General features: G+C 34.5%; 1 protein-coding gene across 1 annotated transcript; it reads left to right on the top strand.

Moving 5' to 3' along the window:
- Positions 1-413: 413 nt before the first annotated feature.
- On the top strand, positions 414-4936 carry LOC122601562 (sodium/calcium exchanger NCL2-like). Its single transcript, XM_043774314.1, has 8 exons — positions 414-816; positions 1553-1768; positions 1872-2062; positions 2177-2470; positions 2983-3113; positions 3654-3891; positions 4002-4274; positions 4619-4936. The coding sequence occupies exons 1-8, from the start codon at positions 414-416 to the stop codon at positions 4865-4867; spliced, it is 1995 nt and encodes a 664-aa protein (XP_043630249.1). The 3' UTR covers positions 4868-4936.
- Positions 4937-10818: the final 5882 nt, after the last annotated feature.

The following is a 10818-nucleotide window of genomic DNA, read 5'->3' as shown; positions in this document are numbered from 1 at the left end:
TGTCATAACGTATGATGTAATGATTTATGACGTATGATGTTTCAATCAAATGGTTGAACCTTAAATATATATGACTTGATGTGAAGTAATTGTATTTTAATTTCCACTCTAGATGAGGTGGATCTTAATCATGCTATTTTATACTAATACTATTTGAAGTAATATGCAAGGATGGCTATAATATTGAAATTTGTAATTTAAAAAGACTAGTGACTAATTAATCTTCTGTTCTTTAACTTGTTTATTACAGTATATACATATACATATGTTTGGTGTGTATTGGCCATAACAAAAATAGTAGATGTTGACTTTGCTCGTCAAGTATATACATGGATACAATGTGGATGGATCTATATATATTGCAAAATCTCCACAGAGACAATTCACTCAACCCAGTAATTACCATTTCCAAAATGAGCGACTTTGTTGCAAGATTTCCATCCTACTTTGCTTTCATTCTTTTGCTATTATCCGCTAACGTTGCCAGTCGTCATTTGCATTACAATGATGCTAAGTTAGTGTCTGATGGTGTTAGTGACGGTGGTGCTAATTCTACTCAAGTGGAAGAATCATTCCTACATCTCAAAGGCATGGATTCATACGAGGAGCAGTGTAATCATATGTATGGTTTTTTACCATGTTCAAGCAATCTTCTAGGTCATATCTGCCTCCTTATGATATATGAGTTCCTATTATATCACGCCGAATCCTTTGCTGGTGGTGATGGGCGGATTTTTCGTGTTTTTGGCACAAACTATTTGGTTTCATGTTTTTCTCAGCTTCTTGATGCTCTTCCAGATTCTGCAGTTCTTCTTGGTTAGTTCTCTGTTTCATATAGACATGTAGTTCATATCAACAATCCTCGATCTAGTTTCTACATTATTCAAAAGTGTCAAAAGAATTTCAATTCATTATATGGTCATTAATTTTTAGATGTCATAGTTTTCAGAGTATTTGGAATTGCATTAGATTACCATAGGCTACATTGACTTAACCGGTTCTACGCTGCTATAAAATGACCTTTGCAAAATAATACAACATAAGCATGTCACCTACAGTGGTCTAATCCATGACTTGGTGGGTAATTAAAAAGTCCAAGATGATTGGTGGGTAAAACTCCAAGTGCATCTATAAGAGTGTAAGTCACGTTGACTTCATTTTGCTAGAGGTCATAAATTTAATAGCAAATAACCAATTGATTATAGATCAACTGGTACCGTCACCATATGATGATCACATGTGGGCACAGATTAAGCTGCAAGTTGCAGGTTCAAATCTTACCAAAAGCAAGTGAAGAAACTATATTTTGTGATACACTTGTGACAATGGTGAGTCATCGGGCATGAGTTCTATGTAGTGTGCGCTCTGGGTAGCAAGACGATACATGGGACCAGACCGTACATATTATATAGCTAACCGTATAAGCCATTAATACACTAGTGTGGTAAACCTATTAAAATGTAATAGTACGAATATCATCTTCTTTTTTAATTACAGAGTCATGACATTCAACTCTTTCTGGTATTTGTACCCCTTGGTTTCTGATTTTTAGCATCGGGACTATCAACTAGTGAAGAAAAAGCTCAAGAATATGTTATAACGGGTGCTGGGATGCTAGCTGGATCCTCAATATTACTTCTCACTCTATTGTGGGGAGTATGCTTCATTTATAGCCAGAAGGAATTCTATGTAAAACCCAAGGCTAATGTACTGAGTCGAGTGAGAAAGGCTAAAGTAAAAAGTCAAGTGATACAACAATTATTAATAGGTCTGCATTCCCTTTTAAAAACAGAATATATATGATATTTATCATTTCTATCTTCTAAACTATATACACATTACTTGATACATATTTCCATATGCTTTTACAGATTCTGGTGTTCTTACGGATAAGGAAACCAAATATCATGCCAAAGTTTTGTTCTGTTCACTCATACCATTTATATTCATCCTATTGCCGAGGATAGTTGGTTTATCGTATTCTAGTCGAGGATACAAATATGTCCTCCTTGTGTCTCTTGTTGTTTCAGTATTATGCGTATCTTTTTACTTCTGCTATCAGGTAACTGATTTGTTTCAATTAAGTACAAACAAGTTGCCAAAAGTGTCTCATTCCTTTGTAGATGCATTACTTAATCTTGATTCAACATCATTTTTGGACATCATTTTTTTGTAGTATCATCAAAATCCACGAATAATACAGAATAGGAGACGAGAGTATGCAGAACTTGAACAAAAAGTTGAAATGAATATACCGTTTTATGAAGTAGAAGCACTTATGCTGGAGAGGGAGAAGATTTTCATTAAAAGGGAAGAAGAAATGGAGGAGGAGTTGAAAAATCTTACGAAAATATCGGACAAATTGACCATAGAGAAATTCAATGATATATTTAAAAAGTGGATAGAATGTACGAGACTTAGGATGGATGATCCATCTTATTTTGAAGAATCAGATATGGAATACAATCAGGTTAGGGTGACATTGTAAACTAGTGTGTATTGCTTTCTTGGTAAACTACAATTACAAGCAAGGGTTTTAATGGGTTCAGGTTGACAGAAGGTTGGCGAGTTGATATTACCAACCGGACCTAATATCAAAATCGGGTGGGAATTTCAACTTCCATCCTGCCAGCTCGTCAACCCCCGAACCCACCCACCAACCCTGAAAAAATCGGGTTTGCGGATTTAACTCAAACAGGTCATATTGGTTGAGGGCCGACGAGTTGGTTTCAGGTCAAAAGGGTTGACGGGTCAAATTGGTTAATTGGTGAGTTGACCTATTAAAAAGAATTATATATAAGTTTTTAAAAGATTTTGAGGTTTACGGGTACCTGAGGGTCAACCCAACCCAAAAAATTCATGGTGAGTTGGCAATTAATTGTATTATGATGTAAACTTGATATGTTTGTCTCGCATATTTTATGGGAAAATAATCTAATTGAATTATATGTAATTCAATTACTTTGTTTGTTTTCTCTCCAGGTTTTTGAACTGTTGCATGAAAATAAAAAAAATTTGATAGATCAAATATCTTCCATGTTAGAACGTGTGAAACAAGATGTAGCACAAGACGGAGCACGGGATGGAACACAAGATAAACCGGAAATATATAGGTCAGTCAAGGTTACATATGTAAATATTAAATTTAGCAATCTAAACAAGTTTAATCTTTACCAGGTCATCAATTTGGGTTATTTTGATTTCAAATGGGTGAAATCAAAAAATTAGTTGAAGTGTGAAAATCCACCCAAACTCGTATTATATAGCAGGAAATAAGGGTCAAAGGGAGGAGTGAAAATCCCCGAAAATCTTTTGTTAATGCATACAAAATCGTCGTGGGTGAAACTAGGAGTAATCGTTTTGACTTAATGTTAGTCCATCAAGTTTGTGCCTCAAAGAAGGCATATTATGTGACCAAAAAGGTTATTTATTTTTGCTCATATATAAGTATTTTTACCGTTAAATAACCAAGTTTTTATTAGAGTTAATGGCACAAATCATCCCTTTGGTTTACGTATTTTTGTTGTTTTCATCCCTTCATTTTTAGTGGATTTCGTCCACCACTATTATAATTTAGTAATATTAATTTTGCTGGTCGATGTTTTTATTTTATTTTATTTTTACTAATCATGACTTTCGTGTTACTTTTTTAGTCTCATCCAAATAATGAAAACCAACAAGAGTGGATATATTACTCCAGGCGAACTGAAAAACATCATCAAGAAAGTCAACGATAAGGAGTTACTGGTGGATGACGGGATAGCAGAGATCATGATGAGACATTTACATCCTGATGAAAAAGGAAATATCAATATATTTAAATTCATAACCGGAGTTTCAAAATTGCTTGAGTCACATAAATTAGAAAATCAGTCACATAGCAATAACCAAGTAAGATATATATTATATATTCATACATTATGATAGAAAAGAGTGGTTCATTAATTATATTAGGGGAGCTTAGATCATGGGTTAAAAAGTTAATTATATATTACTTGCAGAAAACTCAAAAGTACCTTTCGGGTGAGGCAAAGAAGAAGGAAAAAGAAAAGTTCTGGGCAATTATATGGTTACTTGTCGGAATCGGTATGCTATGTGGCTTGGCTGAGCCTTTGGTGGAGAGTGTTAGAGAATTATCAGAATCTCTAAAAATAGGGCCTTTCTATTTAAATTTCATCTTGGTTCCTTTGGCTACAAATATTAGAACAATTTTTGCAGCCATTAGAGCTGCAAAAAAGAAGAGACATCGAACAATGTCCGTAACTTTCTCTGAGGTTTGTCCCGGCCACCCTTGATTATGGTTTCATTTTTACTACATATTGAAAGATGGGCAGGTCGGTCTTGTTGGGTAACAGGTTACTTGAAACTGGTCTGGTAAAAAAAAAAGTTGATTTTACTACATGTAATGTTAACATTCTTTTATAAATTCGTGTTAAATAGGATTATGCATCAAAGGTACACTTTGACTGTGTTTTCACCCATTCTAAACTATTTCCGACTTTTTATTTTTTACTATCCCGAACTAGTCTATAGTTGGCCAGCTGGGTGAAATGTGTCAATACTACTTTTACAACCGGTCTTGGACAATTTTCATATACTCAATTTGCTTAAAATGCAGATATACCACAAAGTTTTCATGAACAACATTGTGGGATTTTTTGTTATTGTCGCGGTCATATTCTTTCGTGGCCTGACATGGCATTTCTCAGCCGAGCTTTTAGTTGTGATCCTCGTTTGCATCATAATGGGGCTTCTTGGAAGTTTCAGAACCAAGTTCCCAAACTGGACATTGTTCATTGTTGTCCCTCTCTATCCTCTATCTCTGTTGGTTGTTTACCTTGTCAACGATGCTTTTCAATTTCCGTGAAACTATAATGGTTCGTCTCAAAGTGGTTATTTTGTAGACCATGTTGGACTTGTTTATGTAACATTTATTTACGGCTAGCTTACCACATTTCATTTGTGATATTCTAGTTAGCAATATGTGGTAAGGTTATATTTTACCAATCATTAATTCTTCTAAAAGATCATTTATATATTGTCAAATAAACCAAATCCACAATAAGATAACATCAAATTAAAGCATAAACCCCAAAAGATGAATCTTTCTTTCTCTCCAAATCCACAATTTCATCTTGAAATATCGATTTCATAATTGCAAATTCAACTTCAAACTTCAATCCCATGTCTCAATTTCATGTGTAATTTGGAGATCTTTCATCTTGGAGTAAATATCAGACATGCTTGTTCTATAACAATCATTTTAGGAGGGGGCTGTCAAACCATTAAAAATTAGAACATCTAATGCCTCTGGTTAATTATTAAAAATATAAAAATTAAAAAGAGTAGAAAAATTCTTCCCAATTAAAATGTCTTTTTATCTCGAATACTTCTAGAGATTTGCGATCTCAAATTTACCCATAACATTTGTAGGAAATATGTTAGAAATACGTACCGATTTGATCCGTAGTCATAGTAACGAACCTGTTGTGAATCTCGTAACCCGATCAAAAAAATAAATAAATAAACTTGGATTGGAACCAGAATCGTGTAATCACTTTCAGAACAAACTATTTGACGGTACATCCAAATGTTTGAACGGATAAGACTGGTTTCCCAAAACAAGAACTAGACTTTTGATTCATTGAGAATCTTGTAGCATCAAATGTTCAATGGTTTCAATCTATTTTGCATTATGTACAGTTTCTTTCAAAATTTGTGTATGTAAAGATACACCACACTAAAATTGACGGTTCTCTCACACACCAAAAAAAATGTTTGTGTGCTTTTCTTTTTATGTCAAAATGGACGGTTTCTCCAAACTAAAAGTTTGTAAGTGTACCTCCCTTCATGAACAACGGCTACACTTATATATGGCTTCAAATTTAGAAACCAATTTTGACATATAACTTTAATACCAAACCGTCAATACACATTCATCTTAGTACGTTCAATCGGCCCCGCACTCCCGCATCACCTAACCCGATTAAACGAATATTAAGATCAACCATCCGATAAGTTAGTCCAATACCAGTACGGAACATTGATATCACTAAAATATCCAACATTCCTCCCCCATTTTAGTGATATCCATGATCAACTTAAATATATTCTCAATGAATACAAACTGTTGCATAAATGAAATGTCGTGACGATTGAATTTCACATTAGTACATTACACATTCCATATATTCGAATACCAGGGTGTCGCTAAGGATTGAACCCTAGGAATTCATAGTGAATACACGAAGATAATGTACACATAAGTTTAAAATCTTGTGTTCTTACGTGACACTATATTTTATTAGCCTGTGTCCTATCCTTCAAAGAGTATATCGAAGCCAAGTCCAAGCTTCTTGAAGCGGCTAAACTTCATACTCTTATAGGTAGTTCTTTAGATCTTGCACCTGCACTGCAATTTTTCAAAGAACTATTAAGAAGTTTCACCTCAACCTCCTTTATCTTACAGACTGAACACATGCCTTGGGATGATAATAATATGTGTTCCAATATTCTCATGCAAGAGTTCCACATTGAATTCAGCACCTAGCGTCATACTAGGTGGGAATTGGGTATCTTGTCACAAGAACACTTAAGAGTGGACTTTAAACTATCCCTATGACTGCTATATTCACGAGATCTCTTCCTAACCCTTAAACTAGATCATCAGTCGTTCAAATCTTTTAAATTCAACAATATCACACCATGCATGATGAGCGCTCATGTATCATGCTATGTATAATATATATAACCGTCAACTTTCCATTATACACCTGACTATAATTAGCCAACACTATCATATCTGATAGATATTAGTGACATCTGTTTAGGCCATAATGGAATCTCAAAGATCAATTTTCTTAGTTACTTGGCTTCCTTACCAACTGTAACACCCCGAGCTAGGCTCGAAATGTCACTGAAAAAATATAGCGTATGCATGGAATTATCGTAGAACATGAACTATATGAATAAAAGGGATCCGGTGAATCCAACTTCAACAAACAAGTACATAATGCATAATACAAAAATAAGGGGCAAATGAATCTTGGATCCATGTAAATCCAACCCAAGTTCTAGCACATGCATCAATCACCCATCACATCTTGGATTCACTTGATTACCTGAAAAGTGTACTAAACAAAGTCAACACAAGGTTGGTGAGTTCGTAGTAATCTATCACAAGGAACCATCAAAAATAAACACAATATGAACAAGATAAATGCAAGTAATAACTTACATGTAGCTCTTATACAACCATGTCACATAACTTAGGTTTCCTCATGGCAAAACCTCATCATACACAAGAAATCATACAAGTGATTTCAATACAAGAGTGTACCAAATGCGTGTCAATGTCAAGAAGTAAGCTAAGTGCATGTCAATAACCAAAGTGCAATCATATGCGCGGAATGAGTATGCACCGTGGAAGTCATTATCAATATATGTGTCGTATGCAAATCAATGTCATAATGCATAGCATAAGTGTGACCATCAAGTCATCAATTTAACACAAGTGTATACGTCTATACACTCGGATGTACTTATTCGTCAATTCAACACAAGTGTATTCTATACACTCGGATGTACTTGTTCCTCAATTCAACACAAGTGTATACGTCTATACACTCGGATGTACTTGTTCCTCAATTCAACACAAGTGTATACGTCTATACACTCGGATGTACTTATTCATTAACATTCATGTCATTTCATATGCGTGTTTACCTCAATCACAAATCCAACAACCATCAAACCAACCAAAACAACACGTACATACACTTAGGAGGATTTTACTTTCAACGAGTTCTTGATGCTTGTATATAGGGTCACCTGCAGCCTTCCCACCACATCTCAAACCCTTTGAAGGTATAATCGACTTCCATGTATGTACAACTATCCAAAATATAACCAATACATATCACAATCATGTACATAATCAACCAAACGTGTCAATCAAGTCATCATTCAATCAATCCAGACCATCCATCGATTAAACAATCAATCAAGACTAACCATCAATCATATCAAACAATCAATCAAAACTATCCATCAATCAAACAATCAATCAAAACTATCCATCAATCAATCAAACAATAAGTCGTTAATCAACTTAACCAAACAATCAACAAGCACGTATGTGTACACTTTTCAGCCCGAATCTCAATTGAGTAAGGGAGCTACGGAACTCACCTTGATTAGCAAAAGCAAGTAATATCAGGTTAGATTTGAGTTAGAACTGCTCAACAACCGCCACGTAATCATCACCTATCAAAGTATTACATAATATCATCATTGTCCACTCTAAATCCCAAACAAGTCGGTCTAGTTAGTTTAAGTCATGTCATGATTCCTAAGAAGGTTTGAGTAAGTTCCCGTAACCCAAAGACTCCTACCAATCAAGTACAGAAGTTAAACGAAGCAAAAAGTTAGACTCCAGATAGTGAGCCTCACCAAAAAGTTGGTGGGGCGCTCTAGAATGAAACCTGATCAAAACCAGTAGCTAGTGAGCCTCACTAGAATTTTGGTGGGGCGCACTAGAATATTTCTGACCACAAAAATGAACCAGTGGGTAGCACTAGAAACCAGTGAGCCCCACTGACCCAGATTTCAAACCAAAAATGGGTTTTGACATCAAAATCGACCAACCTAGGAGCCAAATTGAGTTTCCAAACTTTAACATAACCGAATTCAAGTATAACCGCACCATAAAAACATACCAATTCACAAACCCACTTCCGATTTCTCACCCTTGGATTTCAAACTCGTTTTTGAGACAAAACACCCATTTTACACTCAATTCAACCCAAATTCGTTTAGATCCAACCCAAGAAAGTTATCTACTAGTTAAGAGGAACATTTAGAACTAAAGATTACTTACCAATTCGTCCCGGAGCTTCAAATCCGGTTTTTGGAGCTTCAAAAGGGATGAACACTTAAATAAACCACAAATTCTTGAGGTTTTAAAGATGATTATTATTATACAAAGTTTATCTAATAATTTTGAAGTTAACACAACCTTAAATCTGAATTTTGGAAGAAAAAAATGAAGATGATGTTCATGGATTTTTGAGAGAGAAATGAGAGGAAGATATAAGATAGAGAGAGAGTGATTGTGGGAGAATGAGAGGAAGAAAGAAAGGGGGGAGGGGTTTTGTTCCCCTCTTGGGCTCTCGCGGCTCCTTCCGGCTTCTCTCGAAAATGGATTCGTTTACTTAGAACTTTTAACTCAAGTATTGTTCAACCATTTCGTTGACATATTATTATCTATTTCAAAATTACGTTTCTAATGACTATTCATATGTCTACTTTTTGATTACAAAAGTTTATTTACTTCAAATTGACAAATTTTCATTTTACGGGTTCGCTAGAGTTGACCGATCAAAATGACGGGTGTTACATCAACTCATGTTAGTAATATAAATTCAGATTCCAATGTAAGACTGGTTATGCAAATCTATTATATGAAGCACCAAACAATAGCACTACCACCAAGTAAAAACATCAATCTACTTGTAGAAGAATGATCCTTTAATTTCTCATTGAGCTTACATTGATAAATCCTTCAATAACAGAAGACCAATTTGAGCTTTAATCACTAGTATATCACTAGGTATTCCCACACTAAAAGCTATATTAAGCCTAGTGCTACTCAAAACATGCATTAAACATCATATAACTTTGGAATATTCAAGCTGAACATCTAAGATCATCTTGGTCAGGCATAAGCCACATGCTAGGATCAATAGGAGTTCCAACAGGTGAACAATTCTAATAATTGAATTACTTAAGATATCATTGCATGTTCCCACGAGTAATTCTCATACCTAGAATTACTTCGACCTCCCCCATGTCCTTTATATCAAACATAGGTGACAAAATCCTTTGTGTGAATCAACTTGATATTAGTAGTACGAAAGATGAACATGTCATCACATATAGACAAATTACATCTCCTTTTATTAGACGTATCAAATATGCTATACACATTCACATCCACTATAGCTTCTTCCACATACAACATCTCTAGAATCAATGGATTGACTAAAAGACTTAAATTTGTCCTCAATATTATAGCAATATTGATATTTATATTCAATTACATCCTTTGATCTTTCAACTATATACAGTTGAAAGTTATCGCAAAAGACTTAGATTTCTTAGTCCTAGTACTTTTTCTAGGTTCAGTACTAGTAGAAAGCACACCAATGATGTCAATAAAGACAACATCAAAATTGTTAGTTATAGTTGAAGCTTTCAAGCTATAAGACACATCCTTGAGTCTAGTTTCAGAAATAAGTCTATCCTTATTGCTACAATTAAGCAGCCTTCCACTCAATCACTATGTCAATGGATACATAGGTATTTAGTTCTATAACATAGAACCAATAAACAGTGTTCATATCCAATGAATATGCAATTTATGCTTCTTTCACCTAAAGTTTTCACATTAGGTTTAATAAACCTCACATGGAATTAACCATTTTATCAAGGTATTGTGTACTACTCTAGGTTACAAAAAGTATACTAGATCGTAGACTCCATACCTTTATCAACAAGAAGGTACTTAAGTAAACCACTTTGATAAAGACCTTCCTTATTCAAATTATAAATTTTTCAAGAGCCTTATTCAAAATGTGGACTAGATAAGCGTAACAAACCTACAAGAATCATCAATGAATGTAACAATATACTTTCACTACCAAGGGAAATTTCAATTGTTAAAATCACCCATATTAGAATCAATGAGTTCTAATTACGTACCTAGAATATCATTTTCACATTCTTAGAATGTTTTTCTTGTAATTTCAGTCCGCTTAC

This window comes from Erigeron canadensis, chromosome 5, assembly GCF_010389155.1.
Source record: "Erigeron canadensis isolate Cc75 chromosome 5, C_canadensis_v1, whole genome shotgun sequence".
NCBI lineage: Eukaryota > Viridiplantae > Streptophyta > Magnoliopsida > Asterales > Asteraceae > Erigeron > Erigeron canadensis.
Note: the sequence above shows the minus strand (reverse complement) of the source record. Positions and strands in the feature narration are given on the sequence as shown.